This window comes from Amblyomma mixtum, chromosome 3 (assembly GCF_055824585.1).
Source record: "Amblyomma mixtum isolate Tamu chromosome 3, ASM5582458v1, whole genome shotgun sequence".
Lineage (NCBI taxonomy): Eukaryota > Metazoa > Arthropoda > Arachnida > Ixodida > Ixodidae > Amblyomma > Amblyomma mixtum.
In genome coordinates, this window is record NC_143014.1 from 333607344 (window position 1) to 333630203 (window position 22860).

The following is a 22860-nucleotide window of genomic DNA, read 5'->3' on the forward strand; positions in this document are numbered from 1 at the left end:
CGGCCGCCCGTAGCGGGTCCCGATTTCCCGCCAAAAGGCGCCAATGGCAAAGGCCGTTGGGGAGCCGGGGCGGAGCTGTGGCCAAATGACAGTGATTAGTCACCTAGCCGCCTCTCCACCGCCTGAGGCGGGAGCAAGGGAAAGAGGAGAAACAACGCAGGAAGCCGGCACAGCCGCGCAAAGGCAACGGCGGAAAGCCAGGATTCCCACATCCCCCTCTCCTTAAATGCCCTCCTACCCATCGGCAAAGCACGCGGCCAAAATAAAGAAATCAATACACAAAAAAACTACACTTCAGTTCCAAAATAAAGAAATTAATACACAAAAAAAACTAGCTACACTTCAGTTCCAAAATAAAGAAATGAATACACAAAAAAAACTAGCTACACTTCAGTTTCAGCCAGAACAACGTAAAAAAAAAACAACGCACAGACAAAGAAAAAACAAGGCAAACAACACTTGCATACGCTTCAGTAAATCAAAACAGCTTGCAGATTATATACACGGTACACAAGACGATGTGAATTCAACTGTACAACTATGCGACAGGTGGATGTCAGCCTCAAAGTTCGATGGCGCGGCCCAGTGGACCGGTCGGCGACTCACCGCTCGCAGACTTCAAGTTGAACGGGTTGGGAGGGCCGACGACTGATGGTGGTCTTCTTTCCGTTGATGTAGGGTGCGTTGATGACGACGGGGCCGCGGCAGAGCACTGACCTCGCGCCCTTGGGCACGACATCACGTTCGGCACAAGAGAGTTAGTGCACCCCCTTCACGCCGGCTCAAACGGGCGAGGACGTTCGGCGGCGTCCTGATGTGTAACCTTGGCCACGGCGAGGGGTCCTTCTCATCCTCGCGCTCACGCAGAAGAACAGCGGCACAACTCACAGGCGTCGCCTTGGTTCATGGTTACGCGCGCACACAGTCACAGCCACAACCACGCATACACCGGCACGTACGCGGACGCTGGTCGGCGACAACGATCCCCCTCATCAGAAGCGTCCAGAGGCGCCGCGGCGAGGGTCAAAGGGTGCACTTTCCGCCCCCCATCGCCCCAAACGCCCCGCCAACTTCCCCTCCATACTGGCCGCACAAAACTCGCGCACCGCGACACACGGCTCCTTAACGAGCCAACCACCCACAGTCGGGCCGGAAATGAGAAAAGGCGCGCTGTACAAACGACACCCATCGTTTTCTTCTTGAAGATAAGAGCAAGCACGAGCGGGCTGAAGTTTGCCTATGTACAAGTCTGGTAAAAAAAACTGAACGCCAATGCTGACGAATGTTGCCTATGTACAATCTCGGTACGCTAGAACGAAAACAGACGTACAAGCAGGAAACGAAAGTGGCTAGAAACTGACGCAAGCAAACAAATAAATAAACTGATAAACACACAAGGCTGGAACTGATCCTGCTGCCAAAACAACAACAAAAAAAAAACACACCGTGCTTCGCCTGGGTAGGGCCCGACGAGAAAGCTCGCCAGCTAGCTGAGGCTGCGTGCCTTCGGTTGCGGAAGAGTCCGCCGTCCGGCATCAATCACACCGGTGACCGTCGCCTCAGATTGTACCGGTGCTCCGTACGCTTGCGTTCCGCAGCACCAGTTGTGCCTTTGCGCTTGCATTTGATACCAATGGGTACCGGCGCAAGCTCGTCAGACCGTGACGCGTAGGCCTTCAGGTCTATGAACCCCTGCTTGCTCCTGGGGAAAGGCCCCATCAAATCGCAGGTGGCCATCTGCCACGGACGCACACTGTCAATCGGTTTGATCATTCCAGGCGGCTTGCCGCCCCGTGACTTCACCGCTTGACAGACATGGCAGGAACGGCAATAGCGGAAAATGTCACGCTTCATGCCGGGCCACGTCACCGATTGACTCAGTTTTGCAAAAACTTTGGAGCCACTCAGATGACCGGCCAGTGGTTCGTCATGAGAGAATAGCTGCGCCTCTTAGACTTTTGGGGATAACCACCTTCAACGGGTCGATGAACTCGTCATCGGTGGCTATTTACTTCAGCATGAGCCCGTCATGGTCCAGCAAATATGAATCCCCGGGGTTCGCCGCGACACACGCTGGCTTCTGCCCCCCTGCGCCCGCTACAATACAAGTAGCGTCACGGCGCTCCGTCTCCCTGAGACCGTCGCTCACCTCGCGACAAAAGGGGTCATTTTACTGGGCTTTCAGTAGCTCTTACGGCTGAAAACGATTCCAGTCATCCCAGAGGGGAGCATGGTCTCGTCCCCACTCAGGTTTGCAGCCAAAATTTCCGTTCGAGTCGGCACCTCCGAGGCGCTCACGAAGAGCTTTGCCCCTCGTCCGCTTTGCGAAGCGCTGCTCGCCTGGTTAGCGAAATGGGTTAACCCGTTTGCGGGTTCCCCCTCCTTGCCGCCCGGCGGCTCGTCCGCTGTTTCGCCCCCTCCGCCTACAGGCGTCAAGGCGCCGCTGGCGAGTGGGGCACGGGATAGCGCGTCAGCTACCACGTTTGTGCTCCCCTTTCGATACTGCACCGAAAAGTCGTAATGCTGTATCAGGAGAGCCCAGCGCGACAGCCGACCCGCAGGCTCGCGGAGCCGCATCAGCCAACTGAGCGCACTGTGGTCTGTCTGCACCACGAATTGCGTTCCATCAAGGTAGACGTCAAATTTACGCAGTGCAAACACGATGGCGAGGCACTCCTTCTCGGCCACGGAATAATTCCTCTCTGAGGGCAGCAACGAGCGGCTGGCAAAGGCCAGCGGTTGCAGCACGCCATCGAATTCCTGTAGGAGAACTGCTCCTAAACCCAGATCGCTCACGTCAGTCTGGACTACGAACTGTCTGGTCAGGTCGGGTAGCCTGAGCTGCGCTGTCTCGGCAATGGCTCTAGACAGGAGGCGAAAGGATCGCTCTTGCTCGGGCTCCCGTCGCCACGCGGCAGTCTTTCCCAAGAGCTAGGTCAAGGGTGCCTGCACGCGGGCACAGGACGATAAAAGTTGGCCATTCCCACACAACGGCGCAGGCCGCGTACGTCCTTGGGCGCGGGAAATTCGAGTATGGCTCGAAGTTTCTCCGCATCTGGCTCAATGGAGCCCCGGCCTCAGCGACTGCACCCCTGCCTCAGTGGAGGCTTGGGCGGGCTGCACGAACGAGGGAGGCAAGGCTCCTAGTTCGATGAGCGGCGCGGTTTCCACAGGGAACCGGCCAGCGCCTCGCCGTTCCCAGAGCAGAATTCACTGCTCGCGGGGCACGGCTGCTGCTGTTCGAAACTGCCGGTTGCGGCAGCGTGACACGAACTGCTTTCGCACTGGGCGGAAAGCGTGCACAGCTGAGGCATGTGACCAGCGGATGCACCGCAGGGTGCTTCCGATACAGCTCCAATGGGAGCCACGTGGTCAACATTTTGGGTTGTGTCACCGTAAACCCCAATGGGGGCCGCGGCCAACCACGGTGTCTAGCTATTCGAAGGAACAGCGGCCAGCGGATCAAACGACGCTACAACTCCGTAGGGAGCCGACATGTAGCTGCCGAGTGCCGCGCTGAGGGTGGTAGACACGGTGCGCAAACGTGATCGTCAAGGCGACCTGCTCGGCTAATGTGCCATCAAAGGCGTAAGCGCCAATGACTTAGCACGTTGGGCGCCAGTTGTGGGTTTCTACGTGGACACAGGCCACCACCCACCGCGGGTTCGAGCTTCGCGCGAGCCAAGGGCCCCGATCAGCCGTCACCACACACACACTGGGACACCGATGCGGTGCACTCAACCTCCGCTGGGAGGAGAGCGATTCGCCGCAAAGAAATAGGCCTCCAAGTTCACAAAGGAGACGTTTATTCACGTCGTCCTTCAGCAGTACACACACACTCAATCGTCACCCCGTCCCGGGGGCGCGCGAGGAGCAAGGCTCCGCTGCGCGCACGAAGCGACTCGAGCAATGCGCGCCGCTAGCACGCCGCTGCAGGAGAATGTCCCCGCGGCAGTGCTGTGATCTCTCTCTCGTGTCGACCGTTGGGCCGGTTGCGAGAGAGAGTGTGCAATAAACGCAAGGTACGCCTGTCGGAGGTCGCTGGACCCCGCTGGACAGGCTCGAGCCGCTGCAGGTCAGAGGACACGTGCGGGCGAGCTCGAGTAAGCACTGGTCCGAGCGGCAAAGCCGGCACGGACAAACAGTAGCGTACGCACCTTACGCTGTCTCGGAGGGATCTCTCTCTCTGGGCCCCGCTCGGACGGTCGCGCCGTGCGCGGCCGCCCGTAGCGGGTCCCGATTTCCCGCCAAAAGGCGCCAATGGCAAAGGCCGTTGGGGAGCCGGGGCGGAGCTGTGGCCAAATGACAGTGATTAGTCACCTAGCCGCCTCTCCACCGCCTGAGGCGGGAGCAAGGGAAAGAGGAGAAACAACGCAGGAAGCCGGCACAGCCGCGCAAAGGCAACGGCGGAAAGCCAGGATTCCCACACACTGGGGCGTTCACATGCTGTTGGTCAAGTTCCATGTAGAAGGGTCAGGATGCGTCGCAATTGGAAGCCCTCCTGGAAACCGCTGTAGTGCCAGTGAAGTAATTTCTTCATCCCGACGAACGAGAGGTGAAATGTCCATGTCTCCATTTTCATTTGCGCACAGCGCAGGTTGAGTCCGCCGACATTGCCCCAGTTGCGGCAGTGCTCGACCTGCAGCTGCACAACGTCAAAAATGACGGAAACGAAGAGACCAGCAACAGCGCCACCGGTGTTGATCATCGAAAACCTGCGATGTACCTCTGTGCTGCAGTAAACTTAAGTGCGCTTTTTATGCGAAGCATATTAACGTAGGTTTCGGGCCTTCGCGCTACGCCCGGCGGTGGCCACCATTGACCTTGAAGTGAGATCACATGATGTGACGTCACGTGATGACGTCACACCGGCTGCAGATAGGGCCTCATATCGCGCCGTCGGACGTCGCCCGGCGGAGGCCTCCCCGCTGCGGTTCGCGCCGTCGCGCGCGACGCGGCGGCGGCGCCACCGTCGCTGCATCACGTGATATGTGACGTCACGCCAGGGATGAAGCGGCGCGCGCCCGCCGTCGCGTCAGTCTCTGTGCCCGCAACCGCGCCAGCGTCTTTGCGCCGGGCGTGTATGTGGTCAAGATGCCTCCAAACGCTAAGGACGTTAATAATAAGAATGCAAAACGAAGGCTGCTTCGCATCCACTGGGCTTAACCTTGATAAGCCTCCAACTTTTTCTTTTTTCTTTTATTGTTTAATCCACTTAAATTCTTACTTTACGCTTCAAGACGGGCCTAAATGGCTTGCTTCGTTGGATGGCACAATGTTTTAAGAGTGAATGTAAATGTCGTCTTGAGGTTGGTCTTTTTGCTTCCAATATGATTTGCGTTTGCTCCATCATGCGTCTGCGTACGGCGTCAATGCCTGCTTGAATAAGTTTCCTCTTGCCTAGCTCAAATTGCAGCCAGCCGCATTGCAAGAGAATTTATATATGAATGCGAACAAAAATCAGAGCAATTTAATGAGCTGTAGGGGACACTGACATAAAAGAAAGTAGGGCTACTTCCTGAACATTGTAAAAACTTGGAGCAAGATAGAGCCAGCACAACTATAGTTTTAAGTAAGGGGGGAAAAAGAAATGATTGCAAGAATAAAAAAGAACGCTCTCCCCAACCTGCTCCAAGAACTGAACTGTCCGTCGGCGCTCAAATTTCGAGGGAGATGAAATTCTAAAGGCCCATGTATTTTCGAAGTCAGTGCACGTTCAAGAACCTGTAGTGGTGGAAATTTCCGGGGCTCTTTACCACATCGTCTCTCATAGCCTCCGGGCGTTAAACCCCGTGAACCATGCGTTATCTTCATATACCGCATCACTGTCTTCACGCACAGTTTCTCAAATAAGGCGAATGCATATGAGACCCCAGCAGCAAGAGAAGTCTCCAAGGCGGCGGTGAGACGTGCTACGCAGCGAGTCGTTCTGCAATTTTTCGCACCGTCAGTGCCTAATTAAAACGTGGCCATAGCATCTTATGACGCCATAAGAGCATAGCCCGAACTCAATTCCCAGGCGCCTGGCGAGCTTTCGAAAGGAGGATCATGAAGCTTAGTCCCCATATCAGTGCTATGAATGGTTTTAGAGACTAGGAGAAGAAGCTATTATCGTCTGCAACGGGAAGAAGAACTTGGCTTATTTTCTGCAGCTGGTCATTGCGTCGGAATCCGCTGCAGCTGTGGCTGCAGCCCCTGGACTGCTGTAGTCCGGCAACCACCCTGAGCCCGGAGCTCGTGTCTCGACAGCCGCTGTCCTGGCGCCAGCCGCTGCTCAAGCGTCGCCCCGTGGAATGGCGCAGGCCGACGTCCGGCTGCAGCTCGTCGGGGCTCAGGGTGGGTTCCGATCCGTCGCCAGCGGCCGGTGTGTGGTGCTCCCAGAGAGGCCGCCCCGGGCGTCACCGTCAATGCGCAGCAGCAACTGCCCATGAATCGCGGAGGAGGTTATCCTCGACAATCGTCAGGTAATTGCAAGTTTTGCGGGCAACAGCCATTTCATCACCAATGGCGAAACATCCTCTCTTTTGTGCGTCGTGTGACGTTAGTAATATTTTTGGCTTTGAAACTGGAGCGAAAAGGTATAAATCACGGGGAATTTAGTCTTTCGGGTGACTTGTTCAAAAACAACTTCTGTCAGTGTCACTGAGAAATCATCGCGGAGGAAGTACTACATCCTTTTTCGTGATGTGCTGGTGCACCGAGGCTGTCTTCAACTTGTCGCCGCATAATTATGGCAGTATTCGTCGTGAAAAGGGGGTAATTGTCTTCCGCCTACAGCCGAGACTGCCGTGTCTGCCCACCTATATTTGTGAAAGAAGCCAACAGCCACAGAAACCAAGTAGCACAGGGGATTTTTAATTTATTTAATTATTTTGTGGTCTTGATCAATTTAGAATATTACTGAATATGTTATCGCTTAAAGCTAATTGATTAGAAAAGCAGAAGAAAAAACAACCACATGCCGCCGGTGGGATCCGAACCCACGACTTCCGAATTACGCGTCTGGTGCTCTACCTCTGAGCTACGGCGACGGCTGTCAAACCTTCTGCTTTCGGGGGTATTTATGTTTACAAGTAACCTAACCTTGAGAGTGTTCATCAGCGCCACCCACGTTCATAAGCAGCGGACGTAGAACGTCCTGAGTTACCGCAGGTGTGACGTAGAACGTCATCGAACGGAGAGGGTGGAAACTGCGTGAGAACCCTCTTATGCTTCCTATGGCGTCAAGGCTGCCAGAATCGAGGCCCTCGCTAAGCAATTAAGCAAACAAGGGAAGGGGTATGAGGGGCTCGTTATAAATATGAAAGAAGCCAACAGCCACTGAAACCAAGTAGCACAGGGGATTTTTAATTTATTTATTTATTTTGTTGTGTTGATCAATTTAGAATATTACTGAATATGTTATCGCTTAAAGCTAATTGATTAGAAAAGCAGAAGAAAAAACAACCACATGCCGCCGGTGGGATCCGAACCCACGACCTCCGAATTACGCGTCCGGTGCTCTACCTCTGAGCTACGGCGACGGCTGTCAAACCTTCTGCTTTCGGGGGTATTTATGTTTACAAGTAACCTAACCTTGAGAGTGTTCATCAGCGCCACCCACGTTCATAAGCAGCGGACGTAGAACGTCCTGAGTTACCGCAGGTGTGACGTAGAACGTCATCGAACGGAGAGGGTGGAAACTGCGTGAGAACCCTCTTATGCTTCCTATGGCGTCAAGCCTGCCAGAATCGAGGCCTTCGCTAAGCAATTAAGCAAACAAGGGAAGGGGAATGAGGAGCTCGTTATAAATATGAAAGAAGCCAACAGCCACAGAAACCAAGTAGCACAGGGGATTTTTAATTTATTTATTTATTTTGTGGTGTTGATCAATTTAGAATATTACTGAATATGTTATCGCTTAAAGCTAATTGATTAGAAAAGCAGAAGAAAAACAACCACATGCCGCCGGTGGGATCCGAACCCACGACCTCCGAATTACGCGTCCGGTGCTCTACCTCTGAGCTACGGCGACGGCTGTCAAACCTTCTGCTTTGGGGGGTATTTATGTTTACAAGTAACCTAACCTTGAGAGTGTTCATCAGCGCCACCCACGTTCATAAGCAGCGGACGTAGAACGTCCTGAGTTACCGCAGGTGTGACGTAGAACGTCATCGAACGGAGAGGGTGGAAACTGCGTGAGAACCCTCTTATGCTTCCTATGGCGTCAAGGCTGCCAGAATCGAGGCCCTCGCAAGCAATTAAGCAAACAAGGAAAGGGGAATGAGGGGCTCGTTATAAATATGAAATAAGCCAACAGCCACAGAAACCAAGTAGCACAGGGGATTTTTAATTTATTTATTCTGGCAGCCTTGACGCCATAGGAAGCATAAGAGGGTTCACACGCAGCTTCCACCCTCTCCGTTCGATGACGTTCTACGTCACACCTGCGCTAACTCAGGACGTTCTACGTCCGCCGCTTATGAACGTGGGTGGCGCTGATGAACACTCTCAAGGTTAGGTTACTTGAAAACATAAATACCCCCGAAAGCAGAAGATTTGACAGGCGTCGCCGTAGCTCAGAGGTAGAGCACCGGACGCGTAATTCGGAGGTCGTAGGTTCGGATCCCACCGGCGGCATGTGGTTGTCTTTTCTTCTGCTTTTCTAATCAATTAGCATTAAGCGATAACGTATTCAGTAATATTCTAAATTGATCAACACCGCAAATTAAATAAATAAAAAAACATCCCCTGCGCCCCTTGGTTTCTGTTTCTGTTGGCTTCTGTCATATTTATAACGAGCCCCTCATCCTCTTCCCTTGTTTGCTTAATCCCGAAAGCAGAAGGTTTGACAGCCGTCGCCGTAGCGCAGAGGTAGAGCACCGGACGCGTAATTCGGAGGTCGTAGGTTCGGATCCCACCGGCGGCATGTGGTTGTTTTTTCCTCTGCTTTTCTAATCAATTAGCTTTAAGCGATAACATATTCAGTAATATTCTAAATTGATCAACACCACAAAATAAATAAATAAATTAAAAATCCCCTGTGCTACTTGGTTTCTGTGGCTGTTGGCTTCTTTCATATTTATAACGAGCCCCTCATTCCCCTTCCCTTGTTTGCTTAATCATCTATATTTGTGTCACACTGATCCCACAAATGTGAGTTTCTCGTGTGGCAGGCGTGGCTGTTGGCGTCGTTAGCGCGATCTTGAGAAGTCTGCTTCGTACGCAGTAGGCGCGGACGCTGCCAGAAAGCGCAGTGGGCGTCGGCTGGCGATTAAAAGGGCTCTGAAAAGAGCTGCCTAGGAGAGCACATGAACTCGCTCAATCTCTGCATTGTGTTGTCATAAAAACCTGATCGAAATATTACATTCTTGCACGCAGCAGAGAACCCAGAATCACGTGGTAAATTGGCATGCCCTTTCCGGCGAATTTTCATCCACGCACCCTCCTATGTCGCACGCACCGTTGTGTCTTTGGATAAAGCACATCAGCGCAAGAGTGCATCGGCATTCCGCTTTTCAAACGAGGCACAGCTGTTTTAACTCAACGCTGGGCCTCAGTTTCGTTTTCTGTACCGAACAATCTTGGAGGGCTTGGTTCTCGGAGCGCCGAGAGATGGCGCTGCGCATTTCGCATGTCGTCTATTGTCTCTGCAGAAACTTTTTGCTCGAATAAACAAAATGTTAAACCAGAGAGAGCAGTGCAGGTGATTTTTCCCGAAAACTATAAATTGAATTCAGTTGCCTTTGCAGTTTCTTAAAGGAGACGTAGAAACAGCCGGTCCGATATATCAAAGGAAAGAAAAATGGCAACTGAATCTGCGAACTCGTTCCATTCCTGAAATGTGGTAGATAAAACTATGTATTGAAAGCTGTGGCTTATCTCCAGAAGCGTCGTATACAAATGGCAACAGGTGCTGTCTATGCTTAACCGCACTCATTAGTAGTCTTTTGCAGTGTATTCTTTGTATTCTTTTCTTAGGCGGAAAACCCTCTCTAGAGTGCTGACGAGAGATTCTTCCGACCACCACCTGCGAGATGCACTTGGACTTACACCTGAAAAACGGCCTCTACAAGGCAGTCTATCAAATGAAGCCCTTCTCCCTATGGACTATCAAGAATAAACGTATTGTCACCAGTGAAAAATCGCATAGCAGTTTCTTTACTCCGGCGGGCATGTCGAAGTCGACGTACAGAAGCAATATACGCCCTGTGCAGCGCCTATAGGGGCGCCACTGAAAGCCGCGTAGCGGCGGCCGTTGGAACTGCAGGCGGGCCGGCGGGCGAGCAGTGAGCCTCACACGGCAAGCATGGCTGAGGTGCGTGCGTGCGATTTGCCGTTTCTGCGTGTTCCGGACGGTTATTTCTCCGGTGAGAGTGTGCGCAAGGGGACAGCACTTTATAATAGTGGACATGTGTCCGACCTCACGGCTGTCTGGGACGACATCGTCTACATACGCGCCAAATGTCTGCCGCAGACGAGCGTCAACAAGCTTGCCTACGAAGTGGAGCTCATTGTGAGTACGCCCTCTAATGCATTCATTCCTTGCCGCTTCAGTCAATGTTTTTTGCTTTGATTAATGCACTCTCTTTTTCCGCTTGCATGACGCGTATTGTTACAGTAATTTGAGGGAGTGCCGTCCAACCTGCCAGAGACTCGTGCAGGTTGCGGTCGCGCGAAAAGCCAGCGAGTGTGCAAAGCAGCACGATGGGCGTGAAAAAACATCTCGGGTTAGACTGCGGCAGTAAGGGCTGAACGTTTTTATTCTTGCACTTTACCACTGCCCGTACAGCTCGAATTTCACGTGTTCCGTCGTTAAAAAAGAGCGTTTCGATGATTACAAGAGAGCACGCGAGTGAGATATCAGTCGAGCAAATAGCTGGAAAGTTGCACCACCGGTAGCAAAAAGTTTTTAAATTTGATAAGTATTTTGTTTTTAGTGTCGCTCTCATTGTTATTCATATCACCCTCACTCCCGAATGCATAGTTGAGGCGAGATTTATCACCTGGCCTAGCGCCCTTAGTCTACAGTGCACAATCTGTGCAATTGCTTAATCACTTCATTGCTTAATCTGTGTAGCACCGTCTTGTCATTGCTTTTTCACATTCCAGCCAGATTACTGGAACAGTTTCTCTACCCTTCAAATTACCTGCACAGAAAGTTTCCAAAATATAGAATTTGCAAAATAGTTTCTTCAGGCTGTGAGGGCTGGTGAAACAAAGTAGTCGATTCAAGCTTTCTACAGGGCATCTTTACAAGTGGCATTTTATTTTTTTCGCCCAGGTGCCTGATTTCTTGCTAGAAGATGGAAAATGCACTTGCAAGGCGGGACAGGGAGGACGCTGTAAACATATTGCAGCTGTGGTGCAATATGTTAACTCAAAAGAGCACAGCTCTCAAACAAATGACCCGAGGAAGTGGGGAAAACCTTCTGTAAAAAGCCTCGGAATTTACCAAAAGGGAGCATGCCTGGAAAGCTTCTATGGGAAGCAAGTGGAAGAGGTGGTTGCACTGCCACCAGCAGCCCCCCCCTGTTCAAGATGCGACAACAGTGGCTGCTCTCCTTGACGGCCTTTGGGGTGAAAACTGCGCACTTCTCACGGCAGTCAGCAACGAGCTCTCCCCTCAGATTTTAGCAGAAGGAGATGAAGTGGCCCAGCACCCTACACCAGTTGTAGAGGGAAACATGCGCACTTCAGCACTTTACCGGTCAGTTGAGACCTGGACAAACACAGACTCTGAAATGGAATTTTATATGTCAAAGGTTGTGGCTACTCCTCATGACATACTTCATACTGAAGCAACAACAAGGGAACCACGCAGAGATCTTGCTCATTGGAGAAGTATGCGAGCCATTCGCATATCTGCAAGTAGCCGGCCGCACACAATACTAAAATCGAGACGGGATCCCATTGCAGTAGCCGAAGGGTTTCTAAAAGACACAAGATTCTGGTCCCCTGCCACAGCATATGGAAGTGCCTTGGAAGCTGAAGCTGTGGGATCATTTGAAGAAGACATGTGCATTCAAGTCCGTACTTGTGGGCTTGTAGTGATGCTTGAACAGCCGTGGCTGTGCTGCACACCTGACGGCATTGTACCTCAAGAACCGGTGCAGGCCCTACTTGAAGTGAAATGTCCTTACACATGTAAGGACAAAAATATTGTAGAGATCAGCGAACAATCCTGTAACGTACCTTACTTAGCATTTAAAGACTGCAGGCTGGAAGTGAAAAAGACGCACCAGTATTACACGCAGATTCAGATTTCCCTGTATGTTCTTGGCATGCAGAAGTGCTTCTTTTATGTTTACTCGAAGAAGCAGCAAATTCTCATTGAAGTTCATGTGGATGAGAATTTTATTGCCACATCTGTTCCACGGTTGCAGGCATTCTACTTCAAGCATTTCCTCCCAGCAATTACTTAATCATCACATCAAACTGAGAAATAAGAACAATAAACTTTATTTCTCAAATCAAACCGACATAAGCATGCATTCTGTCTCACTTTCAACACAACTGTTACATGGTATGACTAAAAAAATCTCTCTTAATGCTGCATGATTTTGTGAACCAGCAATAGACATTACAAGATCCAAAATGCATTTACTTTCAGGCATGGTCCTTTGCTTTCAGAATTGGCTTTTGCAGATTCGCAAGCACCCCGCACATGTCTGTTATTTTTCCGACATGAGGAACAAGGTCCGAGGAAAGCTTATCAGACAAAATTCTGTATATTTTTATCCGTTGGATGGACCTCTCTACATGAATCCGAGCACTTGCAACAGTGTATGTGGTATTCACCTCTTCTCGGGTAAATGGCTGATTAGGGCGAGAAAAAACTGGCATTTGGAATTTTACACCATGCTCTGCCAGCATGCTTCTTATCTGAGGAAACCCTTTATCAGCCAGCACAAGATCTCCAGGTTTTAAAAGGTGCAAAATTCCACAGTCTGTGGTGATAAATGAATCTGTGGCACGACCACCATAAGGCCTTGAAAGAAAGCTTATGATGCCGCTTGGTGTGATGCCTACTAAAAACTTGACAGTAAAGCACCCTATATAATTTGAATACATTAGAACGCGTTCATGCACAGTGCTTGGTGCCGCACAAGCAACCTCTGTGCAGTCAATAATGACCTGACAGTCTGCAAAATGCGGCTTAAAGCTTTCTGGCATCATCATCTGATTAGTCGATCGTGAGGGCCAATATATAAGGGGCCTCAACTTTTCGTGCAAAACATTCAGCACGGAAAAGAAATACCTAGAACAGGTGGTCCTGTGAAGACCAAATAATACTGCCAGAGAACAGTATGATAGATTTAGTTTTAGCTTCATTAAAAACAGGAGAAGTTTGTTTGAAGCACTAACTATCTCCTCAGATCTGTGTGCTTTAAAAGATTCAATAACTATTCCTCGTAGCTTTTCAAAGACTGGGACTGAAACGCCTCCAATCGATTTCAGTATGTCTGCAGCCTTGTCTTCGCTACAAGCTGCAAGTGTCTCATAGCCTTGAAAATTTGCAGTGTTCGAGTTTGACACCACTACATTCATCGGGTCACATGCAGTGTCTTTTAGCTCTGTTGTTGTGCCCCAGGAAGCATCCTTGGTGTTCTTCTTCATAGGAAGGACGGCCTAATGGAAATTCAATTCATTTGTTAATTTTCACAATTCTTCAAAAACAAGAAAAATAAATTGTGTGCCTCTAGCATGCAGAATCAACAGATATACGGTAGATATGTCCATGAAATTAGGAAATTGAAACAGAAGGAATACAAATAGAAAACAAAGAATACAAATTCGGGTCAAGAAAATGGTGAGTAAGATATCAAAACCATGGGATATGGCCGCCCTTAATTTTAAATTTCTGTGCATGTGGCAACTTGTTTTTGCCTGAAATTAAATCTCTTCAATCCACACCTTTCGCGCACAGAAATAGAATCATGCAGTGTGCAACAATCATAAACAACCAGTCACTTACTTGCGTCTCAGCGTTGCAGTCTTGCATGCAGCAAAAGAACAGGCTTGGCATGTCAAGTTCTGTTTTCCATGCACAAGGGTCTGTTTGCAATCCGATCTGTACAATGTATAAAATGTGGAACCCTTGTTATTTTAAAACCTCTGTAATGAGCCACTTAAATGCAAGTCAACCAAATCACAGCAACGCAGTTCCCTATGCCATCGTGTGGCACCCCAGCCATGGTGCAGTGTGACAGCAGCAAAAATAAGAATCAAATGATTTTATGTTCATCACATAATGTGAATAAACATGGAGTCAAGTAATCAGCACAGAAGACTACAGGCCTGCTATACTTGTCGTCACTTTTATCAGTTCTTAGCGAGACTTATTACTTAATGCTTGAACGCCAGCTGTCAATTTCTCATATTTAGCATTCAGTGACGCAGCATCAAAATTGTCATTTGTTTCATGCATAAAGTTTTCTGATGCAGCAAGAAATTACTGCTACAAAGGTGCATCAGTAGAGCAGCCCGGCAGTGAAACCGGTTAAAAAATTAGTCTCCCAGGTGCATGAGTAAGTGACAGCTGTGGTGTAGCAGTAATAATGGCTTTTTTCACTAATGACAAAGGGCAATTCATATACAGACTCTTGCCGTTTCTTGACATTTAAAGATAAACATCCATTTGCAGCTATGAAAGAAATTGTATTTACACTTCTCTTTTCCACCTCCATACTGCAGTCATCCATGGCATCCTCAAGTGGTGGGCTATCCGAAGGAACGCTGTCCTCCTTTTGCTCACGTGCACGCAACCTGCAACCATAACAAAACATAAAGTCCACTCTTATATAGTAATGGCCTTTCCCCAAGGAACAGCAGTTCTGATATAAATAGCTATGCACAGTACATGGGACACTCTTCTGTATGCACAAATTGTGCCTTTCTTACCTTGTGCCTCTGCCTGCATGATAAAATAGGCCTCTGAGCTGAACACAGACCACGAAGTGCAATTAAGTTCCTATTCCCTCATCACATTGCCAAGAAATTTCTTTGATAGTAACGTAAAGCAGAGGATGAAATGAATGTAAAATAATTTACAATCTTGGCGGGTACTGCCTCCTAGACAGGGATTGTATGTATAGGTTCTTTGAGATCCAGCAGTTATTTTTAACCGCCTATGTTCTTTAACACAATTTTGTGGAAGCCAGAAAGTCTAAATAATCTTGTCATTAAAATACTTGTCTTAAATTAAGCAACAAGCAATTGTAAGCTACCAGTGCCATCAAATGACAGTGGTGGTTTAGTTAGTCTCATTTTCATACACTTACTCCTGCATACCATGCCTTTGTGGAAATACCAGAAACAAGCACATTTATGACGCTGCAGCTCTACCCGAGTTGTCTCCCATAAGGGAGCAGAAAATATCTATTGTCAAGTTTATTTTTACCTTTGATACCTCTTTGAACTTCCAGGCTTTGGGCATCTGTACACACTTGGGAATATGCTGGGAATGTATGCAGGACTTCTCGGATCATTTGACCTCTCGCCGTGTAGAAAATGTTTGCTGCAGATCCTGGTGTTTTTCGTAGGCTCCCATGGGCTGCCATCCTCTCTACAAGATACATTAGATAACAGGAAGGTGCATGAACTAAGCAATTAGTTGAAAGGGCACATGACACAATATTAACTGAGTGAAATGAAATGCAAAGCCAGGCAATAAATATTACTGGTAAATCACATGTTAAATTGATTTTTTTTTTCAAAGTAGAGATGGTTTATCGAGTTTAACATCACAAAAAACTCAGGCTGTGAGCGACTCCGCAGTGAAACACTCTGGATAATTTCAACCATTTGGGGTTCTTTAACGTGCACTAACATCGCATAGAAAACGGGCACCTAAGCATTTCTTTCGCGGCTAGGATCGAACCCAGGTCTTTCGAGTCAGCAGCCGAGCATCTAAACCATAGAGCCACCGCGGCGGCTTTCAGAGGCGAAACAAAACCGCAATAAAGCAGCATGAAAACATTAATTCATATTGTAGCGTGCAACGCCAAAAAGAACACCCGCGCAGAGACGAAAAAACCTGCGGCGGTCTCCTAGTGGTTCGAGCGCGCGCGAGAGAGCCAACTAACTTCTTCCTCTTCTAGCGCATGCGCTACTTCTGTCTCTTCTTCGAATGCATGTATCACTGCCCCCCTCTTCTGCAGCATCGACACGATGCGGCTGGGAGTGAAAAGTCAGCGAAAGGGTAGAACACAGCTGCAGTGGACCGCAGTTCAGTCAGGTAGCCGGTCGTGGTAAGGCTTCATGCGAACAACGTGTACGACTTCAGTTCGGTGCGACCGGCGCGATGAACAAGCTGTCGGGGCGGGAGCAACTGCATAAGTCACATCACTGATGCGGCGCACTACTTCGTAAGGGCCGAAGTATCGGCGCAGCAGCTTTTCAGAGAGCCCGCGGCGACGAACAGGTATCCAAATCCACACAAGGTCGCCGGGAGCATAACTGACGAAACGGCGTCCACAGTTGTACTTAGTGGCGTCAGCCTCCTGTTGACGGTGGATGCGCAGGCGGGCCAGTTGACGCGCTTCCTCAGCACGCTGAACGAAGGTATCTACGTCGATGTCAGCGTCAGAGTCGCAGTACGGGTCGACGGGCAACATAGCATCCAACGGAGTGGTCACCTGGCGACCGAAGACAAGCTGAAAGGGGGTCAGTCGGGTTGTTTCCTGCAGGGCGGTGTTGTACGCAAACGTTACGTACGGCAGAATGGCGTCCCAAGTTCGATGCTCGACGTCAACGTACATTGATAGCATGTCGGCTAGTGTGCGGTTGAGTCGCTCTACCAACCCGTTTGTCTGCGGGTGATACGCCGTAGCACGTCGGTGGCTCGTGTGCGTCAGAGTCATCACGGACTGGGTTAAGCGGGCCGTGAAAGCAGTTCCCCGGTCAGTAACCACAACGGCGGGTGCTCCATGACGCAAGACAATGTTGTGGACGAAGAACTGCGCCACTTCAGCAGCAGTGCCTTTGGCAAGAGACGTGGTCTCAGCGTACCGTGTGAGGTAGTCAGTCGCAACGACTATCCAACGCTTTCCAGACGAAGACTTCGGAAATGGGCCAAGGAGGTCCATGCCCACTTGATGGAAAGGGGTCTTCGGTGGATCGACGGGGTGAAGAAATCCGGCCGGTTTCAATGGAGGAGTCTTCCGACGTTGGCATTCACGGCATGTTTTGACGTAGGCCCGCACCGATGGGAGTAACCTGGGCCAATAATACTTTTGTCTAATCCGCGCGAGTGTACGGCTGACTCCAAGGTGGCCGGCGGATGGTGCATCATGACAGGCACTCAAGATCTCAGACCGCAGCTGTGATGGTACGACGAGTAGGAACACTTCTTCGCTGTTGGCAAAGTTGCGCTTGTAGAGAACACCAGACCGTAAAGTGAAGGTGTGAAGCCCTCGAAGAAAAACACGCGGAATGGGAGCGTCACTGCCTTCGAGGTAATCGATGAGCGGCGCCAACTCCATGTCCGCCCTCTGAAGCTGCGCCATTTGGGTGGTACTAACAGAGCCCAGGAAAGGAAAATCATCGGTGGTTTCTTCGGTATTGATTGGGATAGGCGCGCGCGACAGACAATCCGCATCCTGATGCTTGCGGCCAGACTTGTAAACTACTGTTAAGTCGTATTCTTGCAAGCGTAAGCTCCATCTAGCCAAGCGTCCTGAGGGGTCTTTGAGGCTCGCCAGCCAGCATAAGGAGTGGTGGTCGCTTACCACACGGAAGGGTCGTCCGTAGAGGTACGGTCGGAACTTGCAGATGGCCCATATCACTGCAAGACATTCTTTCTCCGTCGTAGAATAATTGGTCTCGGAGCGCGTAAGTGTCCGACTAGCATAACTGATGACCCGTTCTGCACCGTCTTGCCACTGGATCAGTACTGCACCAAGGCCAACGTTGCTGGCGTCAGTGTGGATGTCCGTGGCAGCATGCTCGTCGAAATGGCCGAGTATCGGAGTGCTTTGCAGACGGCTGCGAAGCTCGACAAATGCAGCCTCTTCGTCGGTCCCCCACAGGAAGGGCGCGTCGTCACGGGTCAGTGCGTTCAGCGGTTCCGCGATTTTCGAGAAATCTTGAATAAAGCGCCTATAATAGGAGCACAGGCCTAAAAACCGGCGAACGGCCTTCTTGTCAGTTGGGCGTGGAAAACCTGAGACGGCAGCAGTCTTGTCAGGGTCCGGGCGAACACCTTGTGCGCTGACAACGTGACCAAGAAAGCGAAGTTCCTCAAAGCCAAAATGGCATTTCTTGGCTTTGATGGTGAGTTGCGCGGATTTGAGCGCTTGTAGCACAATGCGCAACCGCTCCAAGTGTTGGTCAAAGGTGGGCGAAAATATAACGACATCGTCCAGGTACACCAGGCAGGACTGCCATTTCAAGCCGGAGAGGACAGTGTCCATCATGCGTTGGAAAGTAGCCGGTGCTGAGCACAGACCAAATGGGAGCACTTTAAACTCATAGAGGCCGTCAGGCGTCACGAAAGCCGTCTTCTCCCGGTCTCTCTCGTCCACTTCGATTTGCCAGTACCCGCTTTTAAGATCCAATGACGAGAAGTATCTGGCGTTCCGCAATCGGTCGAGCGCGTCATCTATCCTGGGCAGCGGGTAAACGTCCTTTTTGGTCACGCTGTCAAGTTTCCTGTAGTCCACGCAGAAACGCAGAGTATTGTCCTTCTTTTTGACAAGAACCACAGGCGATGCCCACGGACTGGTGGACGGCTGAATGACATCGTCTGCAAGCATCTCGGCAACCTGATTCTGAATGGCTTCTCTCTCCACCGGGGAAACACGATATGGGCGCTGGCAGACGGGTCGCGTAGTCTCGTCAGTGATGATACGATGCTTGGCGAGTGGAGTTCGGCCGACCTTCGAGCACGTAGCGAAACAGTCCGCAAATTCTGCCAAGAGGGCCGACAGAAGATCCCTCTGAACCGACGGCAAGACAGGATTTATTCTGACTGACTGAAGAACGTGATGTGGGCCAGCATACTCCGGAGAGGGTCCTCCCACGGTGCACAAACCTGGAACCTCAGCAACGTCGTGGAGGAAGGCAATAGCCATGCCTTTGGCCAGGTGCTGATATTCGTTGGCAAAGTTAGTCAGGAGGACGTGGGTGCGGCCGTCACGAAGTTGGACGAGACCTCTTGCAACGGCAAGTCCTCGCTTAAGCAGCAGTGGAATATGGCTGTCCGCTAGGCCCTCGTAGTCATGAAAGAGGTCGTTCCGCACGAGCACCAGAACACTGCACCGCGGCGGCACCGTGACGTCGTTCTCGACAATGCGCAGAGCGTTGCTGCAGGGATCGCGGGAGTCAAAGCGCGCCACGGCCTGTTTGGTCGAGAACGTGACACGTGCCTCCTGAAAGTCAATCACAGCGCCGTTCGCCTGCAGGAAGTCGATCCCCAGAATCAAGTCTCTGGAACACTCGGGGAGTACGACAAATTCACCAATGTACGTAAAACCACTAATCCCAACTCTAGCCGTGCACTTGCCCACAGGGGAAATTAGGTGGCCACCAGCGGTGCGAATGGGGGTCCCCGTCCACGGTGTCAGAACCTTCTTAAGTTCTCCAGCGAAGGCACGGCTCATAACAGAGTAATCAGCACCGGTATCGAGCAGCGCGGTAATGTCAGTGCCATCAATTGTCACACGCAAATCGGATGCAGCGTATCTGATACTGTCGCTGCCTCTCTCTGTCCGGGTATCGTCGGCTCGAGGGTTCCGCGATGGAGGATCTTGACACGTCCCGACGTCAGCGGCTTTGCCTCCAGAGGTCGCTGGTGTTACTTTTCCCGACGCGGACTCGGCGAGCGACGGCCAGCAGAGCTACTCTGGCGGCCAGGGCTGGAAGAGCGATAACGGAGAGGCGAAGGGGAACGGGACTCGCGCCTTCCAGAGTAGGCAAGGTTCTGGCGTGCCCAGAGATGCTGTGCAATCTCATGCGGTCGTTCGCCGTTCTGAGGGCAGGGTGCGTCGGGATGGAAACCGCGAAGGCCCACTTGGCGGTACGGACAGGCGCGGTAGAGGTGACCAGGCTCCCCACAGTGGTAGCAGAGAGGCCTGCGGTCCGGTGTACGCCACAAATCCGACTTGCGAGGGCGTGGCCCAGCTGTAGCAGATGCGGTTGCAGAATACGTGGCGATGTTACTCACGGAGGTCGACGGGGTCACACCGTAGCCAGGCACGCTTGCGTGACATGTGCCGATGTTGCTCACGCCAGGCGTTGGGGTAATGGGACCGTAGCCTGTCGTGCGACGTACAACAGATGCGTACGTGGGTCGGTCATCGAACCGGGATGGCGCTTCGGGGACAGGAGGTGCCTGCGCAGCCTGTCGCACCTCGTCCCTGACAACTTCGGACAGCGCTGCCAGCGGCGCAGGTGCAACCTGAGGCAGATGGATCCGTTGCAGTTCCTCCCGGACAACGGAGCGAATTAGTTCACGCAAGGTGTCTGCACTGCAGCCGAGACACGACGAAAAGCCTTCGGGCACCATGCAGTTGATGTCCCGGTTGTACTGGCGGGCCCGTTGTTGCAGCGTCGTCTCCATCGTGGTCGCCTCGGTTAGAAATTCCGCCACCGTGCGGGGTGGGCTGCGCACGAGGCCCGCGAACAGCTCCTGCTTAACCCCACGCATGAGATGGCGCAGCTTCTTCTCCTCTGTCATGTTGGGGTCGGCGCGCTTGAAAAGACGGGTCATGTCTTCGGTGTACATGCGCACGCTTTCGTTCGTGCGCTGATTTCGGGAGTGCAGCGCAGCTTCAGCCTTCTCCCGGCGGTCAGCGTTGGGGAACGTAGCCAGGAGACTCCGGCAAAACGTCTCCCAGGTGGGAAGTGTAGCCTCGTGGTTTTCAAACCACGTCCGAGCAGACTCTTCCAGGGCAAAGTAGACGTTATTCAGCTTGCGCTCGTCGCACCAGCCGTTGTAGCGTGCGACCCGCTCGAACGTCTCCAGCCAGTCCTCAGCGTCTTCGAACACGTCACCGTGAAAAGATGGCGGTGTTCGCGGTGGGTGGCAAAGGATCGGCGCCAGGGGCCTGGTGTCAGCGGCCATGGCAGTTGGACTCGACGGTAGAGGCTGGATCGGCGGCTGGGTCCTGGTGTCAGTGGCCATGTCAGTTGGACTCGGCGGTCGAGGCTGCGTCGTCCTTGTTGGCGGGGGAAGGGGCCCAAATTCAGGCGACTCTCCGCGGAGACGGCGGCTGGGTCGCTGGTGAACCGGTGTGAGGTCCGTAGTGACGCTGTACGGAGTTTGCAGGTCGGGAAGCGTACCCAGCACCTCCACCAAACTGTAGCGTGCAACGCCAAAAAGAACACCCCCGCAGAGACGAAAAAACCTGCGGCGGTCTCCTAGTGGTTCGAGCGCGCGCGAGAGAGCCAACTAACTTCTTCCTCTTCTAGCGCATGCGCTACTTCTGTCTCTTCTTCGAATGCATGTATCAATATCATGCAAAAAAGAGAACCACGCATGCTAGAACTACTACAAGGGTTAATAAAAAACGACGGTCTCACAGAGTTTACAACTTCTTTCACTGTGACCACAACGCGTAACACAGCCGGGGTAGAGAGATTACGCATTCACCGCAGAACAAATGTTTCGAAGTTCAGGCGGTTACTGTTACCGCGAAGTCATGCTAAAAGCATTCAACACAAATGTTGTACGCCCTATCGAAAGCTTTTAATGCCCACAGGTGTCACGTTGATGCTTAATTCTTGAAAGGCACCGCGACCTTGTTTTTAACATGGAGCATTTTGTTCAAACCATCTAAGCGCAATGAGCACATCACAGCTTCGCTAGCGATTTTAACTGTTGACGAGGCGAAGTTTAAACGGGGAAGCGTTCGCTAAAGGTCCAGCGCTTCAAGCAAGACAAAAAAGAAAAGAAAAACGATCGAACGCTGAAGCATAGCGCGGTTTCTCACCTTCTGCGTCGTACAGCCGCGATCCATCGCCGCCGTCGCTCTTGCTCGTGAGGCAGGACCGGAAACTTATAGAAGTGCGTTCCTGGCGAGTTTTTGTAGGTATTCGAGCAGCCAACTACGCAGCAGTTGTTTCTCGACATCGCTGAAGGCTGACAGCAGCGTTAATTACAATCAAGAACACCCTGCACGACCGCACGAGTGTGGACATGCATAGACGCTGGCGGGAACAGCGGCCGACCGAGCCCGTCTACACTTCGCGGTGTTGGCGACAGGCGGCGCTACCGGCGGTTTGCTCACGGCGTATAGGCGCAGGTCAACAGCCTGCAGCATATGCGACCCTAAACTCATGGTTATGGTTCACCGCAGCTAATAGCTTCGTACCCTTTGACGGTGATACAGTGAACATCTTCTAACCGACGGCCAACATGAGAGAAGAGGGCATGCAAACACTTCCAGGCATCAAGAAGACTGCGACTGTAAAATTTGCGCTGTGCTCACACCACACAGCAGCTGTTGTGATGAGGGAGACTCGTGAGGAAAGCAATGACACGACCACAAGTTCTGCATTAAACACCCTAACAAAAGCCGTCTTCTTAGGTGAACTAACCATGTAAGGGTGATGTCGATATCAAGTTCGACAGTGATAAAATGCGTCATGTAGACGTGATCCGGACGTCTAGGCGACGTGGATGAAATTCCGGAGCGCCACAGCCGCTCGATCCCCGAAGAGCTGCAAAAAATCAAGGATTGAAGAGAAATATGAAGCAACAGCAAACCAAATTCTCTTGTACCTTATCCAGAACCACCTTGAAGTGGTACTGTCATAATAAAAACTTTGCTAAAATTTGGTGAGAAATACAGCAAAATTGCTAAAATTTCGTGGAAAATACAGCAAATTCGACACTCAGTGCGGCTAGCAGCGCACTTTTTATGCCTGACTTGATCA

The 22860-nt window shown here is 51.3% G+C and overlaps 1 protein-coding gene across 1 annotated transcript; it reads right to left on the bottom strand.

The window, feature by feature from the left end:
- Positions 1-13856: 13856 nt before the first annotated feature.
- Positions 13857-22192, bottom strand: LOC149356006 (THAP domain-containing protein 1-like). Its single transcript, XM_089584066.1, has 4 exons — positions 21915-22192; positions 15383-15547; positions 14649-14748; positions 13857-14053 (listed from the first exon to the last, which is right to left on the bottom strand). Exons 1-4 carry the CDS (start codon positions 22052-22054, stop codon positions 13886-13888), a joined length of 573 nt encoding a protein of 190 aa, XP_089440192.1. The 5' UTR covers positions 22055-22192; the 3' UTR covers positions 13857-13885.
- Positions 22193-22860: the final 668 nt, after the last annotated feature.